Source organism: Podarcis cretensis, assembly GCF_951804945.1.
Source record: "Podarcis cretensis genome assembly, chromosome: 2".
Classification (NCBI taxonomy): domain Eukaryota; kingdom Metazoa; phylum Chordata; class Lepidosauria; order Squamata; family Lacertidae; genus Podarcis; species Podarcis cretensis.
Window position 1 is genome coordinate 4490785 of NC_137171.1, and position 23827 is coordinate 4514611.

The 23827-nt window shown below is 43.2% G+C and overlaps 1 protein-coding gene across 10 annotated transcripts in view; it reads right to left on the bottom strand.

Annotated features, from left to right (window-relative positions):
• The window catches only part of R3HDM2 (R3H domain containing 2), a gene marked incomplete at its 3' end in the record, with an annotated part of 134764 nt that overhangs the window by 63434 nt on the left and 47503 nt on the right, over window positions 1-23827 (bottom strand). For all 10 annotated transcript variants that reach the window (XM_079967080.1, XM_079967079.1, XM_079967081.1 and 7 more), the window contains exons 2-3: window positions 5213-5409; window positions 3193-3234 (exon numbers count right to left, since the gene is read on the bottom strand). In XM_079967080.1, coding sequence (XP_079823206.1) covers window positions 3193-3234; window positions 5213-5377 — 207 coding nt within the window. In that variant the 5' untranslated portion in view covers window positions 5378-5409. The remainder of the gene's footprint in view (window positions 1-3192; window positions 3235-5212; window positions 5410-23827) is intronic.

Below are 23827 nucleotides of genomic sequence, written 5' to 3' on the forward strand. Positions count from 1 at the left end.
ATTAAAATTCATCTTGTTTGTTGTGGCCCAGTTCTCTAATCTGTCAAGGTCGTTTTGAAGTGTGATCCTGTCCTCTGGGGTGTTAGCCACCCCTCCCAGTTTGGTGTCATCTGCAAATTTGATCAGGATGCCCTTGAGTCCATCATCCAAGTCGTTGATAAAGATGTTGAATAAGACGGGGCCCAAGACAGAACCCTGTGGCACCCCACTAGTCACTCTTCTCCAGGATGAAGAGGAACCATTGATGAGCACCCTTTGGGTTCGGTCAGTCAGCCAGTTACAAATCCACTGAGTGGTAGCATAGTCAAGTCCGCATTTTACCAGCTTCTCTACAAGAATATCATGGGGCACCTTGTCAAATGCCTTGCTGAGGCCTTAACTGGTTAACCATTAAGCACAAGCGATGAACAGTGAAAAGCAAGAAGATTTGGGATAAAGGAGCAAGAAGAGTCATATCTGGAGCACTGATAGGAATGAGAGATTCTGGGACTCAATGCCGACATCAGACCGCCTATCAAAAGGTGGAGATAACCAAACTGGCTATACTTTGATTCTTTTATACAAGGGGAGGCCATTATGTTCCACCAGCCATTAAGGTATTTAATGCAAAATCTGTCTCTCAACTCCTCTACGCCTCAAACGTCTGGTTCAATGGCTCATTCACCAGATTCGAAGGCTTCCAGGCAAAGCTTCTCCGGTCCCTCCTACAAGTTCCAAATTGTGTTCCAAATGCAATACTATTTTTAGAAACAGGTGAATGTCCTCTATCAACTAAAGCCCTGAGATACTAACTGATGCTAAAGAAAGAGGTGGATTTGCCCTGCGAGACCTTAAGCTTTATTATGAATCAGCTGCATTTTGTTGGCTGAAAGAATGGCTGCTTCTTGAAAACACGGACATTTTGGACTTAGAAGGTTTTAATAATGTCTTTGGATGGCATGCATACTTGTGGTATGATAAGGTCAAAGCACATAAAGCGTTTAAAAACCATATTGTCAGGAAAGCATTGTTTAATGTCTGGATAAGATATAAGGATTTGCTTGAAAACAAAACTCCAAGGTGGTTGTCACCAATGGAAGCAAAGGCTCAGAAAAAGCTCAATATGGAGGCCAATTGGCCGAAATATTGGGAAATTTTGGAACAAGAAGGAGACAGATTAAAACTGCAGTGTTTTGAAAAACTAAAAAACAAAATGCGAGATTGGCTTCATTACTACCAAATAATGGAGGATTACAATTTGGATAAGAAAATTGGCTTTCAGGTGGAAAAATCAAAATTGGAAATAGAACTGTTAGACTCTAAAACTAAGAATTTGTCAAGAATGTATAACTTGCTGTTGAAATGGAATACTCAGGATGAAACGGTGAAATCTGCTATGATTAAATGGGCACAAGATGTTGGACATAACATTATGATGGCTGACTGGGAACAGTTATGGACCACAGGTATGAAGTTTACGGCATGTAATGCCTTAAGAGAGAATATAATGAAAATGATCTACAGGTGGTACATGACGCCAGTCAAGCTTGCAAAAATTTATCATTTGCCCGATAATAAATGTTGGAAGTGTAAAGAGATTGAAGGTACATTCTTTCACCTTTGGTGGACATGCCCAAGGTTTAAGACTTTCTGGGAGATGATTTATAATGAAATGAAAAAGGTATTTAAATATACCTTTCAGAAGAAACCAGACGCCTTTCTCCTGGGCATGGTCGGCCAATTGGTGTCAAAGAAGGATAGAATTTTCTTTATGTATGTCACAACAGCAGCAAGAATACTTATTGCAAAGTACTGGAAGAAACAAGATTTACCCACCCAGGAAGAATGGCAGATGAAGGTGATGGACTATATGGAACTGGCGGAAATGACTGGCAGAATCCGAGACCAAGGAGAAGAGTTGGTGGAAGAAGATTGGAAGAAATTTAAAGTTTATCTACAGAAACATTGTAAAATTAAGGAATGTTAGAAGGATGTTGGAATGAAGTAATGTGGTTTTAGCAGAAATGATATAAAGGATTAAGTAAAAATGGATTGTTAATTGGTGAAAGAACAGAATGCAAAATTATAGTATATTAAGATAAATTATTAGGATAAAAATAAAGATGGAAAGGATTTGCTGAAATATCTAATTGAATTAGAATACAAAAAAGAGAGGTGTGAGGAGGTCAAGGAAATAAGCAAAGGAAAGAAAGTTATGTAAAGGATTGATTTGTGTTTTTTTTTAATTATCTGCATCTTTTTTTCGTGTTTTTTTCCCTTTGTTCTTGTATTGTTCTGTATTTTTATTTTATTTTTTTCTGTTTAAATATGTTCTTTATTTTTTCTTTTTGTAACCTTTAAAATCTCAATAAAAATCTATTGGGGGGAAAAAAGAGATACTGGCACAAGATCTCAGTCTTTGGCCTAGGGAAGAGGTAACTTCCATACGTAAACAATGAGGAGTTTACCAGCTCATGGATGAATATTATGGTTAGAAAAGCCACTTGGCTTGGTATGCCACCTTCTCTCCTGTACCATCTGGGCTATGATACCGCCCTTGAATCTCTGAGGCAAAGGCTCTGGGACACATCACACAGTGATCTCCGATCTCAATCTCATGTTAACTGTGGCCCATTAGCAGTAGGAATTCACTATGGGTTCAATTTTCAGACACCTGCATATCTTAGAAATTTGTCTGTATCAACGTATCGGTGTCTTTTCACCAAAGCCAGATTAAATGTATTCCCATCAGAAGTGCTAAATGGCAGACTAAGAGGCATCCCTTATCAAAATAGGATCTGTGTATGCTCTCAGGACGTTGACTGTATGAGGCATATTTTATTGCATTGCGGACAATATGATCAAGCTAGCGAAATATTGATTAAACCACTATTGGCAAACTGGCCGAGTCAATCTGAAGCCTACTATACCAAATATCTTCTGGACAACAAGTCCAATGATATCACAGCAGCCATGGCAAAGTTTTTTTCAGTAGTCATACAAATCAAAGATCAACAAACCCATGACTAAACAAATAACACTTCGGTCTCCCTTCCCTGGGGGGTTGTCTGTATTAATCTGTATTTTATTCTGAATCCATGTTATGGGTCGTTGGACCGCAATAAAGATTATATATACAATGCCAATAATGACTGCAGAAAGATCGGAGTCATGTAAGTTCTTGCTGGTAAAAAGGAATCAACAGTATCTTACCTTGGCTCTTTTTCTAGCATGCCCATGATTGGAGGTCCGCCTCTGCAACAACAACAAAAAGGAGAGGAGGAACAATGGTGGAAAAATCACTCCCGTTGCGCATTCTATGAGATGTAAGATTAGGAAGGGGGGAATCACAACACATTGGGAGGAATTAAATGTAACAGTAGGGAAATTGTTCCATCAACACAAGCATTTCAGCTTGCTAGAAACTATGTTCTCTCCTCTCCCCACACATTTTTCTGGGGGTTCTCCTGATACACACTCCTAGGCAATCTGGGCAGGGCTGAGGGGGAGTCCCACTGTGCTAGCAGAAGTCCATGCCATATATTATCTTGCAAGAATCTAATGCGAACAGGTCAATTTTGCATACATTTTGCAAAGGACCAAAACCAGCTATGGCAGGAAACTGCCATAACCATGTAGAGATAAAATAAGGAAATAAAATGCAAGAGAAACATTGTGTGGTCAAGTCCAGTTTAACCATCCAATGTCATGGATTTAAAAGGACGCCTACAATTGAGGTCTGTTAAAATCATGGTGTCCTTTCTCTCTCCTACAAGGGATGCGGGTGGCGCTGTGGTCTAAGCCACTGAGTCTCTTGGGCTTGGGGCCTACAAATACATCTCAAAGCTCATCTTTTTCTGTGAAGTTTTTGCCAAATTTCACGCTTCTCTCCAAAGTGATGTCTAGGTGTATAAAATTGCATTTGTCCATATCTCTCTTGCTCATCCCCTCAGTCCTCTCTTTTCACTGCTTAACCTTAGACTGCCACAACCCTTGGAGCAGGTATTTGCCTGTTAATTGCTATGCCTTCTGTGTTTCTTTGGAGCAGGATTTGTGTGTTTGCAATATAAAGTGGCTTGAACATCTTCCTGGGTCCATGTCCCACTCTTTTTTTAATACTGAAGAGATGAAGCCATCGTGACCACACTACATCGGCAATTCTACACACAGTTATCTGGGAGTAAGTCTCATTGAACTCAATGTGACTTACTTCTGGGGGGATTGTACTGTAAGAAGTCCATAGAACTCATTTATGCGATGGGGTAGGGAAAAAAGAAACAAGAATCACCTCTCTTCATACGAACTGACCCAGACCCTGCAATTATCATCTGAGGTCTTTCTTCATGTGCCTCCTCCACAATAGGTTTGCAGGGCAGCAACATGAGAACGGTGGTGGTTCCCCACTGGTGGAATGCACTCCTCAGGGTGGCTCGCCTGGCACTTTCATTACATTTCTTTAGGTGCTGGATAATAATGATTCTCTCAAAGCAGGCCTTGGACCGATTAACATTCTGTGTCCTTTTACATATGTTTGTGTGAGTGGGGTTAATGTTTTGTTCTTGTTTTTATTATGTCTTTTGTGTTCCCATTTTGTATTTTTATGTTGTGAACCGCACTGTGATCTTTGGATGGAGGGCAGTATACAAAACTAATAATAATAATAATAACAACAGCAGCAGCAGCAGCAACACTGGCCTGGAAAAGATTTCCTAAAATGATCCAGCAAAGTACAGTGGTACCTCTAGTTATGAACTTAATTCATTCTGGAGGTCCGTTCTTAACCTGAAACTGTTCTTAACTAGAGGCATGCTTTCGCTAATGGGGCCGTTTGCTGCCGCTGCGCCGCCAGCACACAATTTCCGTTCTCATCCTGGGGCAAAGTTCTCAACTCAAGGTAACTCTTCCAGGTTAGCAGAGTTTGTAACCTGGGCATTTGTAACTCAAGGTACCACTGTATATGGCAGCATGACAAGAACCTTACCACTGATTACCATGGCTCTTTCTCTAACAGTACCAGGTTCGCACCATGCTGAGATTAATGAGTAATTTCGTGGTAGAATACGGTACTGCGGAAGTCCAGAACTGCTGGAACCCCTAATTAAGTGAACTTCACAAAAGGGCCAAAAAGGACCTCTGCCTGATATACTGCAATAGGGAGTCCAAGATCTACTGCCAGTTAGCATTGGGCTTTGATGGGTCTGTTGGTATGCATGAAAGATCTTCCTCCAATTACCTGTGATTCTTGCCGTGTACTACTCTCCTCCCCATCCTTCTCAACTTCCTCTTTGCTTGATGACCTGGATACAAATTTGTTTTTGTTCACAGATTCCTCAACCACTTTCTTTTCCAATTCTTTCATTATCTCCAGTGTCTCCTGTGTTGTGTTGCTGTTAGACATCTTCAGCACAGTGTAGCGTTAGTGATGGACACCTGCAGGTAGGGACAGAAGGGATGGAGGTCAGTGCATCCAAGAATAAAGGCTTCTCTTTTTTTGTTTTGTTTTCCCATTCCCTCTTTCTCTTTTCATTTTAAAACAGAATTCCCTGTTTCCTTGCTCTTTGTCACATACTGAAGCTATACTTGCCTCTATACTTGCCTCTTGTCTCTAGAGTCCTAGAGATCAGCAGCGTTATTGGCTGAAATCATCATGCAATATTAGTGGTGCCTTGAAATCAGTTGCCCTGCTCTCCCTCACAAGAGGAGCGATATATTGCTGTGTATTGCTAGGTCAAAATCTTTATCAACCAATATACTGAAAAACTGCAAAGTGCTGAAACAGACCATAAAAATTGTAACTTGTAAAACTTTTAATTTGTACTGCTGCTGAGCACTGAACACACATTATTGCTTGTTTTGCAGCTACTGGCCTAGGAGTTAACAATATAGAATTACCACTTACTAACCAAAGTCAGCGCCTAGGGCTTGCCGATCGAAAGGTCGGCGGTTCGAATCCCTGCGGCGGGGTGCTCTCCCGCTGCTCGGTCCCAGCGCCTGCCAACCTAGCAGTTCGAAAGCACCTCCGGGTGCAAGTAGATAAATAGGGACCGCTTACCAGCGGGAAGGTAAACGGCGTTTCCGTGTGCGGCTCTGGCTCTGGCCAGAGCAGTGATGTCACGCTGGCCACGTGACCCGGAAGTGTCTCCGGACAGCGCTGGCCCCTGGCCTCTTAAGTGAGATGGGCGCACAACCCCAGAGTCTGTCAAGACTGGCCCGTACGGGCAGGGGTACCTTTACCTTTACCTTTAACCAAAGTCTGATTTCCAGACAATTACCACAGGGAGGCATGTCTAGATTAGCCATTAATGAGTTAAGAGAGTAGGACTTCAAGACAAACAGAGACCCTGTCAGTGACTGGCTGGACGAGGAAGAGTGGTGGCAGCCAGTGGCCCAGGAGACACCTGAGAGGGAAGGGAGCTTTGAACCAGGTTCAGACTGGTGGGACAGAGAGGAATCATCAGCAGAGAGTGATGGTGAAGGGGAGAGGCTTGAGGTAGCCACAGACGCTGATAGAGAAGGAGAAAGAGCAGGGGCTGTGTCTCCTGCTCTGCAATAGACTACTGAATTGGCTCCTTCCTCCAGCCCCATTCCGTAAGGTTCTGAACTTAGGCAGGAGGAACCAGGTGCACAAATATAAGATAGGGGACACCTGGCTTACTAGCAGGACATGTGAAAAGAATCTATGGGTCTTGGTAGACCACAAGCTGAACATGAGTCAACAGTGTGATGCAGCAGCAAAAAAAACCCCTAATGCTATTTTAGGCTGCATCAACAGAAGTGTCCAGATCTGAGGAAGTAATAGTACCACTCTATTCTGCCTTAGTCAGACCACACTTGGAATACAGTAGTATCTTGGTTCTCAAACTTACCATAATTTTCGCTCCACAACACGCAGTTTTTTCCTCCTAGAAAGTAAGGGGAAATGTCTGTGCGTGTTATGGAGCGAATGCCTACGGATGGCGGGGGAATCTGCTGCACTTGTGAGCAGTCTGTGGCTCGGTTTGAAACAGCAAAGCGGGTGTAAGCGGCTCCTGTCAGCGAGCCTAGCCGGGGAGGAGAAAGAGAAGCAGAGCGGGGCTGACTGCTTTAAAACAACCCCGTGCTCTCTGTCCCTGCCTGCAGTTTTTTGCTGTCCGATTTTGGATTAGCCACTGTAGGGGCTGTGTGTGTGTGTGCTTGAGCTATCGTTCTCCTCCTCCTGCTTCCCGTTCACTCTCCCAGCGCCCCTGCGCTCTCCTGCGGCTTTAGGATTGATACTCTGTGTGTGTGTGTGTGTGTGTGTGTGTGTGAGAGAGAGAGAGAGAGAGAGAGAGAGGGAGAGAGGCATCGTTCTCCTTCTCTTGCTTCCCGTTCACTCCCCCAGCGCCCCTGCGACTTCCAGCGCTCCTGCGACTTTAGGGCGACTTTAGCATGGATCCACATGGATCCTCAGGATTTTTGCATTGAGCTACCCCAAACTCACCGTCAGATCACATGTCTGTGGCCACAGCATGAACCACAAAAATCATACATCCACTGTTTCGTTTAGAATATTTTTTTCTTGTTTTCCTCCTCTAAAAACTACATGCGTGTTATGGTCTGGTGCGTGTTATAGAGCGAAAAATACTGTAATCCGTTATGGAAGTCCATTCCAAAACCAAAGCGTTCCAAAATCAAGGCACACTTTCTCATAGAAAGTAATGCAAAATGGATAAATTCCAGACTTTTAGAAACAACCCCTAAAACAGCAATTTAACCATTTACCTCTACTGTTAATGGTTCTCTTGACTTTGCAGCTTTTATCCATTTCCGCAGTCGCACAATCAATCAACCAATCAATCAGTAGCTGAACTGGGTTCCATAGAGCGACAAAAAGCCACAAAAACACAAAATGAATAGCAAAAACAGACAGATCTCAGTGTAGAACTCAGAACGGAAGTGTGGCCCTTGAAACGTAACTTTGGCACTCAGAACGGAAGTGTTGCACTCGAAATGGAAGTGTGGCACTCAAATCAGAAGCATAACACTCAAAACTGAGCACTTTCGCCTTCTGAAAAAAGTTCGCAAACCGGAGCACTTACTTCCGAGTTTGCAGCGTTCGGGTTCCAAGTTCCAAATTTTTCAAGAACTAAGTTGTTCCACTGTACTGTGTCCAATTCTGGACACCACAATTTAAGAAGCATGTTGACAAGCTGAAACGTGTACAGAGGAGGGCAACCAAGATGACCAAGGCCTTATGAGGAGCGCTTGAAGGAGCTGGGTATGTTTAGCCTGGAAAAGAGGAAACTGAGAGGAGATATGATAGCCATCTTCAAATATCTTAAGGGTTGTGACATGGAGGAGGGGGCATGCTTGTTTTCTCCTGCTCTGGAGGGTAGAACTTGAACCAATGGCTTCAAGTTGCAAGAAAGGAGATTCTGACTAAACATGCAGAAAAGCTTTCTGACAGTAAGAGCTGTTCAGCAGTGGAACAGACTCCCACGAGAGGTGGTAGTCTCTCCTTCCTTAGAGGTGTTAAAGCAGAGGTTCGATGGCCATCTGTCATGGACGCTTTAGCTGAGATTCCTGAATTGCAGGGGTGGAATAGATGACCCTTGGGGTCCCTTCCAACTCTAATATTCTATGATTCTCAGCGAAGAAACAAAGCGTCTAGAAAAGGCTGGAACAATTAAGAAAAGCTGAGTCACAGCAAAAAAATGCAAAAAATTAAATAAATAGGGGGGAAAGGGGGCAGGAACTTTATCTTCTGCAGCTGACTTGCTTAGCTGAGGGATCTGCTTTATGCTATCTCCTTGGTTACTGAGCCAAGCCGTGCCCGTTTCTGCTTACAGTGTTGGACCATGGACAGAAGGGCTTTTCTGGCAGTCTGACAGGCCCATGTAGTGCTACCCAAAGAAGGAGAGGCACACAAGGCCATTTACTACATGTTAAGGAGTGACTAATATCCCTTAAATTTGTTGCAGCAATCAGGGCACTTAAAAGGAAAGACTAATGGACAATAATGTGTGAAGTGGGGATTCTAATCCACGTTATTGTCTTGAGCACAGAATCAGTGAGCATTACTTGTTCAGGCTTACTTAACAGAGGGTAAAATCTTGTGTATGTAGTGCAAAACCACCTGTGTGATATTGGTCTGTCAATTCCATTCTCCGTGTCGAATTTCAAAAGCCCCCAGCACAGTTCCTAACATTGTGGTTGCTGCCTTAATCAGACCTCAAGAAAGTAGTACCTTTGATTTGATTGATTTCAGCGACTTATACCCCACAGTTCTAGCAAACTACTCAATAAGGCTAAGAACAACATTTAAGGAACACACCAAAGCTCATGAAAGATGTTCAAAACAGTATACAGCGGCTCTGTTCTTGAGCCCTGTTCGCATCCTGAACAGAACGTAAGGCGCATCTGTGTGTCTCGCATCTCACTGCATGTGCATGATGTTATTTTGACCGTCTGCGCATGCGCGAGCGGCAAAACCCAGAAGTAACGTGCTCCATTACTTCCGGGTCGCCGCAGAGCGCAACCCAAAACCAGGCAGAGGGCTTTCTTGGTAGTGGTGTCCACCCTGTGGCATGTCCTCCCTTCAGATGTTAAGGAGATAAGTAATTATATAGCATTCAGGGAACACCTGAAAGCAGCTCTGTATAGGGAAGTTTTTTAAGGTTTAAGGTTTTACTATGTTTTTATATATTCTGGAAGCTGCCCAGAGTAGCTGGGGCAACCAAGTCAGATGGGCAGGTTTACAAATGTGTTGTTGTTGTTATGATGTTCACTGGCATACAACAAAACCAAGTTTCCATTTTTTCTAACCTTAACCTCTCTATTCCTCCATTTACCACTGCTATATATGCTACCACCTCTAGAATGTCAAATCTGTACACCTTGAAGTTATGTTTAGGCAATTTCACAAAGTATTTTTGTTCAATGACAAGAGGTTTACACGGAGTCAGACGAGTACTGGATACCATTCATGAAGTGTGCAGCTTGGTTTTCTTACTTCAGTCACCTGGCACTGTTAAAGAGGAAGTCCCAGTGCAGCGTGCGTGTCCTATGCGTGTGGAATAGTGAAGTTTGGACTGCTTAGCTCGATCTCTAAGAACCAAATTAGATGGGCCTTGCTGGGATCCAGCAAGAGAGTTGTTTTGGTTCTGTCCTGCACCATGTCAGATCAGGTGGCCATTTTATTCCCTATTCTGTGGTTCTCTACTCAAAAGATTCCTAGACTCATAAGTGACTTCACTTAAAGTGGATTGGTTATAAATTATTTCAATAGTCCTTTCACACATGCAGTAGCTAGTGAGGAGTAATAGCACAATGCAATTTTGGAGAGTGGCAATTCCAACCTATTAACAAGTTCAAATAGAAAGCTAGGAGATGGTAGCTCTGAAATTAATTTGATCCAAATACAGACAGCCTGGATAGTGTCCCTACCTCAAGCATCTATAAAATGGCAAGGTGCAAAGTTACTTTTACAAAATGCCTTACCAGGTTTGGCTACTGCATATTCCCTGCCCCGGTGGGGGTACCATTCCACCAGTAATGGGAGAGCGGCTCTGTGGTGACTCACTAAAGCCAAGACAGCGCCCTCTCCTTTGGCCGCTCTCACGGGGCAGCCATAGAGAGAGGAAAAGGGTAGGCTCAGAACAAGGCCTTTCTCTAGGGACCTCACATGGCTCTTCCATGCAGGTGGGTAAGCCAAGCTGCCTTCTTGCCTCTTGACTCTGTGTGACCCAAAAAGGTGGTGGCGGCAGCATCAGCCCGAGCCTGGCTTTACCTCGCCTAGCCTCTCCAGATACCTCCACTCGGGACTAAGCCAATGAGGTCCTGGACTCTGGCCCTCACTGCCTCTGGAGCCCCCTGTGCTGACCTGCAGCTCACTTCAGAATTACCCCTGTGACTATTATGCAGGGAATGCTCTGGGACCACTTTTGGGGTCAAAAAAGGGGGATGTGACTATTACATGGTGGCGAACAGTATGCGGTGATATACAGTAGGTAGAAATAGATAAATAAAAGAATGCACCTTGTTCCTGCATCTTCTGCTAGTTCGCTTAAAGAAGGTAATTTCCAGGGGGGGACTGAGTATTTTTTTATGAAAAGGGGGTGGCAGGCCAAAAAAAGTTTGGGAACCTCTGTTCTAAGAATTTGCTTTGAATGTGGTGTTTTATTAAGAAATCAATGCAGCACTTTACCTTTTGGTTTAAACATAAGGCAGGCACATGACTTGCAAAAGCTATCCACTACAGCAGGCATGACCAATGGCCAGTGATGACAGGAGATGTAGTCCAACATCTAAAGGGTGAGAATGCCAGGAATGGGGGTAGCTAGATTAGCTATGCCTGCCATAAAAGGTGAGAACATAATCTTTGGTGATCACTCATAGCCAAATAAGATTGTCTTCCATGAACATGGTCTTAACAGTGATTCCGTAAGTGACTGTGGAGGCCAATTCTGGATCCCCATGTACTTCCACAGTGGGGACATAGGTTTCCGGGTGGGAGTTGATCATGGTGAGGATTTCCAAAATGTGCCTTCCTCTTAGTTCATTTCTCCCTTTCATCCTGAGTTCGTCCATGACACCTTTGGTAAAGGCTGTTCTCCAACTGGAGCGCTCACAGGCAGGCCAGTGTTTCCCAGTTATCAGTGCTTATACTCCATTTTTTTGGATTTGTCTTGAGAGCATCTTTAAATCTCTTTTGATGTTCACCAGTATTTCAATTTCCATTCTTAAATTGGAAATGGAGCAATTGCTTTGGAAGATGATAATCAGGCATCTGAACAACATGACTAGTCCAACAAAGTTGATGTTGAAGAATCATTGCTTCGGCACTGGTGATCTTTGCTTCTTTCAGAACATAATGCACAGGTTGACTTGCTAATTGCATCTCTATCACCACTACCTAAAGTGGCCTCACTGCTGCCAGACATCAGGGGCAGCATGTACTGTTTTTGCCACTTGAGACAAAATGAGAAGTGCCACCTCACTGTCAGGATGCCTGCCCTGCCAGTGAAAAAGCACCAATTTCCAGCAAATCTCACCAAAATCTTGCAAGATCTCTCACACTCCATTAGATCTCACCAGAAATCAGCACCGATGCCAGTGCCACTTGAGTGCCAGTGGTACAGACAGCATGGCGGGTGAGGCGCCCATGAGGGAGCAATCTTGGGGCCTTCAGCCGCCCGAGGCAACTACTTCACCCCACAAAATTCCCCTCCCTTTGTGAAAGAGAATAACAGAGGATAACAGCTTCCCATTGGCTTTTAATTTTTGCTAAATTAGCCAGCTGTTGCCGGGATTCTTTATTTTTTTGGGTGCCACAAACTATGACGAGGGATTCTTCTAAGCAAACAAGTGCTTAAACACACACAAACGCAGTCTTCATACTTTCTAGGTAAATACACAACCACAAATTCACAAATGGTGCAGTTCTGAAAGTAAAGAGCTTTTTCATATGTTGATTATTTTGCACAAGGGAGGGGAAATGGCCAACATTTGTCACCTTCCATGGCCTGTAAATGCAATAAGCGCGTGCACACACACACACAGACCCCACTCAATGCTTTGAAACTGAAGTGACTGTACTAGGGGTGGTACCTTTGCTTGCTTTTAGTGACGCAAAGACAGTTACTTCCTGCCCGCCCCTGGTGGGAGAGAGCTGAAGGAGCTAACTAAATACGTTCCCCATTCACAAGAGTGAATGGTCAGTATGTTTACAGCTATCAAACATACAATGAACTCCCTCTGGATTATTTCCCCCCAGCATTCAAACTAAAAGCAGCAGCATTCTGTGCTCCGCTGAAGTTTCTCATTAAAGAGAACAGAAAAGGCTCCTTCTCAGAAGGTTTTCCTTTCTGTGTGAATGAATCAGCCGCGCTCCCTCGGGACAAGCGTGGGAGTAAGCAAGGAGGCGGCTGACATGATCCACTGTGGCAAGCAGGACTTGCGGAGAAGTAGAAGTTCACAGGGCTCAGGAAGGAAGAAAAGGAGGTGGGCGACGAGGACAGGCAGGCTATGCCAATCACTTTCCGCCAGGCAGATAAAACAAATTATATAGCTACATCATCAGGAAAGCTACGCGTTAAAAATCTGGGTCAGGGAAGAACACACAGAAACACACACAGAGCAGCAGAGGAGAGATGCTGAGTCTTCTATTAAGTCTGAAGAGCTAAGCCAGGTGGAAGAAGCCAGACACAGCATCTTGAAGCACCAAACAATAATGGGTTTCTTCCGCTTGACCCACTGAAGCCAATGCTCGAATTACAGGTCCCCTTACTTACTGTGATGCCCGCCTAGCTGCTGCTTTATTATAATAATTTTTGTTAAGTTTCTTAAGTTTACAAAAATACATGAATTGTCTCTTTTTCAAGTTGCTTTTTCTACAGATCAGTTTCATTTTCGAAGGCTATTGGGGAGGCTGAGCACGATTTGGCTAAAATTGGGAAGAGTCAGAGGCTGAGATTTACAGGTTTATTTATGGAGGACCCTACTTTCCCTGCCCCGGCAACAAATCAAGCATTGACTGAAGTGAAGGCGAGCTGGCATTGTTCCATCATTTTACCCATCCCCACGGAAACTGATTAAAGAAAGGAAATAAAGCTTTCTCCTCGAGATTCACTACAGCTAACAGCAGCCTGCTCCCTATCTGAATCAGATGTCAAAAACCAGGCTGAGCACACTAACAAATGTAATCCAGTCAACATCAAGGACCTCCTTCCTGAGGGTAGCTAATTCTCTCAAAGGTTGCCATATGAAAACTTCAAATAAACAAATAAAGATGCTGAGGAAGTTTTCCTTTAACTTTTCTCTGTCATGTGGTCATAAAAAGGCTCCCTTTGGGGTCAAAAGTAATTATATCAAGTTCAATCTTACTATTATTAATTTTTATCTGAGAATTCAAAAGGAATCCTCCTATCCATTTCTAGAAACCAGATTCCTACACACATAGCTGTCCTTGGAATGTTAAGTGCATCAGCTTATTTTCAGCTTCCAGAGCCATTCTTAAGCAAGGTAGATGTCCATGGTAGACAAAGAGTGGAATTTAACATCACATTCTTCCAGTTGTTCCATCTGCAAAAACATTTCAGCTTGCCCTTGGCCATCCTGGTTCATGACATTTGCCAGGAAAACGGCAGTGAGAGTGCAGCCTACTTGGCTCTCCTTGACTTCTCAGCAGCTTTTGATACTGTTGACCAGTCTTCACTTACCCCACTGTCCTGATCACAGTTGTGAAGAATATTCTTACATCATGGGTGTTCTGTGTCACCATCAAGAAAAAGAGGTAGGAATAGGCCAATATATATGTGGACTGTCCCTGGATCAAGTGACCTTTCTTCTTTAAGTTCTCAAAGCTCTTATGCTAGCTCAAGGTTGTCATCTGAACTAGCCAGTTTAACTGAGAATCAATCAAAGTCAGTCCTTCATTTGAAAAGTAAAACTTTAGAGCCATCTTGCCCAAAAATGGCATGTAGACATTCCATTTTGGCAACTGCAACCTGGGTTTAAGGAGCCATTTTGCGCTTAGCATGTGTAGCTGCGTTTCTAACACTGATTTGGAGTGAAGTGATATTAGTGGTGATGACACCCAGGTCTGTCCCTCCAATTAATCTGAATCAGGAGTGGCAGTTCAGGTGCTTGTCTGTTGCCTGGAAGTGGCAATGATCTGTATGGGGACCAATAAATTGAAACTGAATCCAGATAAGACAGAGGCACTATGTGTTGCAAGTTCTCAAGTTCAGGAAACATGCGGACTGCCAGTTCTGGATGGGTTTGCACTCCCCTGGAAGGAACAGATGCATAGATTGTGGGTACTCCTTGATCCATCTAGGTCTCCTGAAATCCAGGTGACCTTGGTGGTTAGGAGTGCCCATTTCCAGTTATGGCTGGTTCTTCAACTATGAACCTTCCTGGATAGGATATTGTGGTCACAATACGCAGTGGATGTAGCCTACCTTGATTTCAGCAAGGCATTTGACAAGGAGCCCCATGATATTCTTGTAAAGAAGCTGGTAAAATGCGGTCTTGACTATGCTACCACTCAGTGGATTTGTAACTGGCTGACTGACCGAACCCAAAGGGTACTCATCAATGGTTCCTCTTCATCCTGGAGAAAAGTGACTAGTGGGGTGCCACAGGGTTCTGCCTTGGGCCCAGTCTTATTCAACATCTTTATCAACGACTTGGATGATGGACTCAAGGGCATCCTGATCAAATTTGCAGATGACACCAAACTGGGAGGGGTGGCTAACACCCCAGAGGACAGGATCACACTTCAAAACGACCTTGACAGATTAGAGAACTGGGCCACAACAAACAAGATGAATTTTAATAGGGAGAAATGTAAAGTATTGCACTTGGGCAAAAAAAATGAGAGGCACAAATACAAGATGGGTGACACCTGGCTTGAGAGCAGTACATGTGAAAAGGATCTAGGAGTCTTGGTTGACCACAAACTTGACATGAGCCAACAGTGTGACGCGGCAGCTAAAAAAGCCAATGCAATTCTGGGCTGCATCAATAGGAGTATAGCATCTAGATCAAGGGAAGTAATAGTGCCACTGTATTCTGCTCTGGTCAGACCTCACCTGGAGTACTGTGTCCAGTTCTGGGCACCACAGTTCAAGAAGGACACTGACAAACTGGAACGTGTCCAGAGGAGGGCAACCAAAATGGTCAAAGGCCTGGAAACGATGCCTTATGAGGAACGGCTAAGGGAGCTGGGCATGTTTAGCCTGGAGAAAAGGAGATTAAGGGGTGATATGATAGCCATGTTCAAATATATAAAAGGATGTCACATGGAGGAGGGAGAAAGGTTGTTTTCTGCTGCTCCAGCGAAGCGGACACGGAGCAATGGTTCCAAACTACAAGAAAAAAGATTCCCCCAAACATTAGGAAGAACTTCCTGACAGTAAGAGCTGTTCGACAGTGGAATTTGCTGCCAAGGAGTGTGGTGGAGTTTCCTTCTTTGGAGGTCTTTAAGCAGAGGCTTGACAACCATATGTCAGGAGTGCTCTGATGGTGTTTCCTGCTTGGCAGGGGGTTGGACTCGATGGCCCTTGTGGTCTCTTCCAACTCTATGATTCTATGATTCATGCTCTGGTAATTTCTAGTTCGGACTATTGCAATCAGGTCTATGTGGGGCTGCCCTTGAAAACAGCTTGGGAGCTGCTACTAGTGCAGAGTGCAACAGCAAGGATGCTGCTGATCATCTCTGACCAAACACATATTTCGCTGGTTGAAAGATTTGTACTGGTTGCCAATTCACTGCCAAACTGAATTTGAGGCGTTAATATTGATACATGAAGCCCTATATAACTTGGGCCCAAAACATCTGAAGGAGTACCTCCTCCCATATCAACTTTGCCTGGGAGTTATGATCAGCAAGGGAGGGCCTGCTTGTAGTGCTACCACTACAGCGCATGAAAGGGCATTTTTTCAAGTGACCTCCCCTCTGAGGTGTGTCTTGACCTATCACTGTACGTTCCAACAACTGGTCAGGACACATTTCTTTACACTGCAGTTCTGTGTTTTGATATTCTGATGTTGCCAGGATGTGTGTGTGTGTTAATGGTTTTTATTATTCTAATGTATAGTGCATATATTTTTAACTGTGGTGTTTAGGTAACACACCTTGGGCCACTTGGAAACAAGCAGGATGTAAGCACAAATAATAAACGAAACAAGTCTGGTTTTCTACAATATCCGAACTGAGGATTGTGGCTTCATCTTGGCAGTTTGTTCAGAGCAAAGCAGACACAGGTACTCGTTTGCATGTAATGCTAAGCCAGCGCACTTCCCAGCTTTGGAAAGAGAAGGGGGGGGGCGCTGACACAAACTTAAGAGTTAGCATGCATACTCAGTAAGCCATGGTTTGGCTTATCACAGCATGTGTACTGGGCCTCTACTCAGACCTCAACAGTGTCTGCTCAGACAAACCAGAGGCGGCAGAAAACACAGCTTTTGTCTCAGTTCTTTCCAAAACAAAAATTCCCAGTAGTAGGAGCAAATGCTAGTACCTCAGTTCTACAACTCTGCACAAGGTTTTGGCATTAACGTCACATCTCACTAAATTAGACCATTCTGCAAGGTTAAATGACGATGTTCTTGTTCTCTATTTGCACACTGGCCTCTGGGTCAACCAATCTGAATCATGCCTCCATGGCAACAGGCTCCATCGCTACGAGCAACAAGACAAGTTTATTACAGTGGTACCTTGGTTTATGGACTTAATCCGTTCCGGAAGTCCGTTCTTAAACCAAAGCCATTCTTAAACCAAGACACGCCTTCCGTAATGAGGCCTCCCGCCGCCGCTGCCCTTCCACCGTTCAGATTCCGTTCTTAGATGGAGGTAAAGTTCACAAACCGGGACACTACTTCTGGTTTTGCGGAGTTCATATACCGAATAGTTCATAAACAGGGCTGTTCTTAAACCGAGGTACCACTGTATTATTATTATTATTATTATTATTATTATTATTATTATTATTATTATATTTGAAGGTTTCTTTTTTAAAAACCAAAACCTGCTGCATATGTCTATCATGCAACACAATTTCAAAACAAGCAGGGTGCTTCACTTGTCAGAAAACAACAGATTTAGCATCCCAATGCAAAGCAAAATCATGCTATCTACTAACCCAATGTAGAGAAGCCTGTACAGATCGTGGTGGGAGCAAAGAAGAGAAGAAACCAATTCTCAGAACAAACATAGCTGACCCAAAAGAAAAGAATGCGTGCTTGACCCATTTTGTCCTAATGGTGAAGGGCATTTGATTGCATTAGAAGTCAAGTGTTTTGGGCCCACAATGCAATTTTCTAGGGACCTACAGTAAGTAACTAAATGCCACTGATTGGAACAACCTGCTCATCTTTCCTCCCATCCAGCCGCCTACATGCTCACCCCAACCACAAGTGCTCTGTCGCGGGTGCTGAGGAATGCCACAGCTGTTTAAACTGGCAGGCATGAGCCATTACAGCACACTGCTCACAGCTCTGTCTTCAGTCCTCAGGTGCCAGTAGTGTTGTTGTTGTTTTAATAATAAAAAGAAAAAGAAAAACACACCTACCTACAAACAAACAAACAAACCCTATGTGTAATAGCTGCTATTGGTGCTTTCCTTTTCTGGAGTTCTCTTGCGCGTGCCGGAACTCAAGCTTGTTGGGGCAACAAACAAAAATTTACTGGCTATTAGCACCATAAAATAAATTACAAAGACAAACAAGTCAGTATAAACCAAAATATACAGTATAAACAAATATGGATAATATTTAATAACAAAAATGTACAGTGTACAAAGATTCCAAGATCACAATGCAGCAACAAATATTGAGTTCCAAACAGCAATTAAATTGCATACAATTCACGTTCTATAAACGGAGAGCTCACGCAACTCTCAGGGAATGTTACATTATGGGACAGCTCTTAAATATAATAAATCCTGTCAATGGCTGAAAGGAAAGTCCACAGTATATAAGTACATACTATGTATGAATATGGGGGTTGGAAATGTGGCTTGACGCATTTCAGGAACTTTTCATCACATTGAGAGCCAATCTACCATATTTTTTGCTCTATAAGACTCACTTTTTCCCTCCTAAAAAGTAAGGGGAAATGTGTGTGCGTCTTATGGAGAGAATGCAGGCTGTGCAGCTATCCCAGAAGCCAGAACAGCAAGAGGGATTCCTCTTGCTGTTCTGGCTTCTGAGATTCAGAATATTTTTTTCTTGTTTTCCTCCTCCAAAAACTAGGTGCGTCTTGTGGTCTGGTGCGTCTTATAGAGCAAAAAATACGGTACATTTCAAAAATCCACTTAGAAGGTGGGAGACCTGCAGCTTTCAAATGATGACCAAGCATCACTCTCCTCAGAATTACACAAAACATATTCTGTGATTTTAAAGTGTTTTAAAACCTCAGAGCCTACAATGGAAAGCTTCCTTATGGGGCAATCTTCACTGTGCTAATATGTATTGATTTGAGTGGTTCAAGCATCTTACTGAGCTTTGAGAACCACTGGGCTCAGCTTCCTCAAGAAACCAACACTCCAGAGGCAAACAAGTACTGGGGCTTTCAAGGCCTGAGAAAATTATTCAGACACTGAGAAATCATTACTTGAATTGTATTTCAAGTATTTGTAACCTGAATTCTATTTCATCAGTTCCCGTCTTTTGGCAGTTTGGATGCTAATTTTATCACAATCAAGGCTAGCTAATATTTGTAGACCCATGCAAGTGGGGGTATTTCAAAATAAACTTAAAAGACATGCAGGGTAGCTGGCTTCCCCCCGACACACACCCTTTTTAGGGAAGTCTGTCTCACACTTTTAAATAAACTTATTTTCTGAGATGAGCCCTTTCTATTCTTTTCCTGCTCCCTACTCCAAGGTCTTCCTAACAAATGAATTCTTTAAAATGCTAGGGGTTCACTCTGCACTAGAAAAACTGCAGGATCCCCGCAGGGCACATGAAATTGAATCCAAAACAAAGACTGAGTAAAGGAACAAGAATCCATTCATTCTCATCCCTACAAGAATATTACCTCTGCTCCATTCTCGTTAAGTGGAGCATGGCTTCCTTTTATCTAGATAATGCTGGAATATCTTGTATCCATCTTTGTGCCGAGTACATAACTGAGGAAGAAGAGATTTTCTCAGACATTACAGTGGCTAGACGGTCACTTCAACTCTGTTCTCAGAGCAGCTGTTAGAATGCTAATAGCCTGGATAGCTTGAGAGAGAGAAAGCAGCCCAGAGGTCTTCTGACATACAGGTGCAATCAGCACCTCTAATTAGTACAGCAGCCAGTGACAAAACAAATCCACCAAAGGGATTAAAATTATTGCCACCAAGGATTTCACTTGGCTGGCTGGATTTTCATGACATAACTCACACTGAACAGTCGTGCCAAGTGAGCAGAGTTTGCAAGCTCGACAAATCAAGACAGATGTCACCTTGTTGCTCATAATATCCCCACATCATTGGAACTGCTTGCCTAAATCTCTCTCTTGTGACACAGCATCACCAATGGTATCAGAAAGGCAGAGCGTAGAGAAAAAGGACAGAGGGAAAAGTTGCTGACTAGGGACACAGCTAGATTGGTAAAGAAAAAGTGTTTTATATGCGTTTTATATGCAATATAACACTGTGACACCAGATGGCGCTGTGGAGTTCTATTTTTGCCAACATGATTTCTCATTACAGTGGTACCTCTGGATATGAATGGGATCCGTTCCGGATCCCCGTTTACAACCTGAAGCAAACGCAACCCGCTGGTCACGATTCGCCGCTTCTGTGCATGTGTGTGACGTCATTTTGACGGTCTGCACATGCACGAGCAGCGAAACCCGGAAGTAACATGTTCCGTTACTTCTGGGTCACCGCGGAGCGCAACCCGAAAGCGCTCAACCTGAAGCATATTTAATCCAAGGTAAGACTGTATAAAGGTTGCAATGCATTTTTCTGAAGCTCTTCTTTGATGTCTCTAGATCCAGCCTATGTAAACGCAGGCAACTATTGGTTAACAACCAGCCAACAACCACCTATGCTGACAACCGATAGAGGTGAATCTGCAATAATGTCCAGGGATTTAAGCACCTACATAAACATAGTGAGAGACATACAAAGATGTTCATTCACCACACAATTATATACATGTAGCATGGATGCAGTTTCATAGGACAAAGCAAGAGCTGTACAGTGGTGCCTCGCAAGACGAAAATAATCCGTTCCGCGAGTCTCTTCGTCTAGCGATTTTTTCGTCTTGCGAAGCATCCCTGTTAGCGGATTAGCGCTATTAGCGGCTTAGCGGCTAAGCAGCTATTAGCGGCTTAGCGGCTTAGAAAAAGGGGGGGAGGGAAAAAACTCGCAAGACTCGCAAGAAAGACGTTTTCGTCTTGCGAAGCAAGCCCATAGGGAAATTCGTCTTGCGAAGCGCCTCGAAAAATGGAAAACCCTTTCGTCTAGTGGGTTTTTCGTCTTGCGAGGCATTCGTCTTGCGGGGCACCACTGTATATTGGAAGCAGTTTCCAATGGCCAGTAAAGAGGGCTATGGGTGAACTCCTGCAGGGGGGAATTCAAGTCCAGCTTTATGCTGTTAAATCCACTGAGTCAAGCTGCCAGCCCACCCACTCCAGTGGTATAGCTGCAGAAGTTGGCCTAGCCTAGCATCTCAAGGTGTTACTTCATGTTTCTATTGTTGCCCTGACATCTTCACCTCTGGTTGTCATGGCAACAGGTACCCAGCAAGTGGCCTTCAGAGCTGCCTCTGAACATGGAAGCTCCAGATGGCCATCACCTTGAATTTGTCTGGTCTCCTCTTGAAGCCACCTAAGCCAGTGGCCCCCACCGGATCTTGTGGCAGTGAGTTTCACAGTATGCTTGAACTTGCTGCCCATCAATTTAACTGGACGATCCTCAATTTTAATATTATAAGGCAGGAGAGGAACTCTCTCTCTCTCTCTCTCTCTCTCTCTCTCTCACACACACACACACACACTCACACACACACACATACACACACATGTATAAATAAATCCCAATTGTGTCCCTCACGATCTTAGGAACTTTTTTTCTGAACCCCAAAGCTCTGGATGCTGAACGTGTTCTAATCCTTTGTTTGCACGGCATGGATAAGCTCTATTCCCCCCTCCGCTCTTCTTCACAGCATCAAAATTAGACTGCCTGAAGCAGCAGTTTCAATCCTCTCTGGGCCGGTCCTAAACCAAAAGGTGCTCAGCTGAGTAGCATCTCTGATACACATACACCTTTCACAGGTTTTAACTTTTGAATAGTGTGTGTGTGTGTGTGTGTTTCAAAAAATTGCACTTGTAACTCATTTTGATGTGTGATTTATCCCTACCACATAGGATTACACATTTATTTTAATTATTTTGTTTCATAAAATTTATACCCTGTTTGATTATTTATTAAAAAAAGAACACGGACCTCAAAACAGCTTACAAAAAGTCAAAACAAAAAAAAATCAATAAGAAAAATTAACAAAAATAATTTAAGACTTTCAAAAAGTTAAAATAACAATAGACTAAAAACAAATCAAAACTCACATCAACTTTTTAAACATCTGAGTAGGTTCATCTAAACAAGAACGATTTTAGCAGGCACCCAAAAAAGTGCAGTAAATGCGCCTGCCTGGTTATCATTAGGTGAGGAGTTCCGAAGTGCAGGTACTGGACACTAAAAGATCAAGTTCTTACATTTGCATGTATAGCTCTGGTTACAAGTGCTCATGCACACTGTTTCTCTGAAGGGTGCCAATGAGCGGCAGCACCCATGGCATATGAGCAACCATATGAGTGCATTAGTGTTCTAACAACCCCCTCCCGCCCCCAAAAAAACAACCTGTTAACACTATGCTTATGATAACATTTTATTCTCTTGTTAATTGTGCTGTTTTAAATGTACATTTTATATTTGATTTTTTTCAGTACTGTTTTGCTTTGAGATCTTTACGATAATATTTATTTTCCTGTTAATTATGTTGCTTTGAATGTATACTTTAAATTTGACTTTCTTCAGTAATGTTTTATTCTTGATTGTTTTATTTGAAGTTTTAATGTGTTGTAAACCACATTAAGGTTTTTTTCTTAAAAATATAAAGTGGTATAGAAATGAATAATAACAACAATAATTAACGGCCTGGTCTATGTGTGTAGCATTATGAGATAGTAGAGGGAGGGGAATGCTCCCAGTGTTTTTTAAAAATACAGGTTTAGAGCCAACACATCAGAGATAAAGATTCTAATCTAGCTTGCTCCTTAATTAAAATGAGTTTTAGTTTTGTTTTACAGAAAGACATATCTTTCAAAAATGTGATTTCGTACCTGTAGTACCAAGTGGTGCAGTCCGCTCTCCCATTTCTTTCAGTTGCATATGTAGATCAGGCCAGTCTGCACTATTTTATCCATTCTTACATTGACATCCTGCCTTTCCTGCGATAAGCTCAATGTGGCATATGCATGGCGCTCTCTGCCCCCTTTTTATCCTCAGAAACACCTGTGAGGTAAGTTAGGCTGGGAGAAAGTGATCGGACCCACATCACCCTGTGAGCTTCATGACAGAGCAGGGATCAGAATCCAGGTCTCCCAGGCCCTATTCCCTCACACTAACCACGACATCAAACTGCTTCTCATACAGTATATCCATTTCGTTCCTTAGAAGAGGATGGCAACAGTCAAGTTTTCTACTACTTTATTGCACACAGCTTTTTTGGAGGAGGGGCTTCACGCTTATTGAGAAAAGCAAGGAGGAGGAGGAGAATGAGTGCCACATCAGTAAGGTATTAGCAGCTATCTCATCAAGGTTTAACTAAAGAAAGGCTAAAACAGTAAAAATGCAAGGGCTGAATGTTGCCATGGAATCCAGTGTAAGACTTAGCCTGAGAAAACTGTTTTTAGACATTACACAATATTTGGAAGAGCCACTGACAGAAGCACTCATGGGCCACTGCTGCGCAATCTTATCCAACTCAGCGCTAGGCCCAAGCACCTGTCTCAAGCAATCTTATTGGACTGCAATTCCTCTTATTCTAGCGAAAATACCTGTAACGGAAATTACATTGTCTGTAGTCCTTTGGAGGAAAACAAGGAGAGAAACTTCCACTGTCAGAGGGAACTGCTTGTGAAATACAAAAGTGGATGCCCATGCTTATTTTAACTACCAGGATGAGATGTGGCAGTCACAGACATTTGGGGATGATGCCACAGTAGATTTTTTTTTGGGGGGGGGGTCCTCAAAAGTTTATCATCAGGAAGGCTGCTTCAGATAGTATGTCACATCCTCGGTGGTCATTACAGTGGTGCCTCGCAAGACAAAAAGAATCCGTTCCGCGAGTCTCTTCGTCTAGCGGTTTTTTGGTCTTGCGAAGC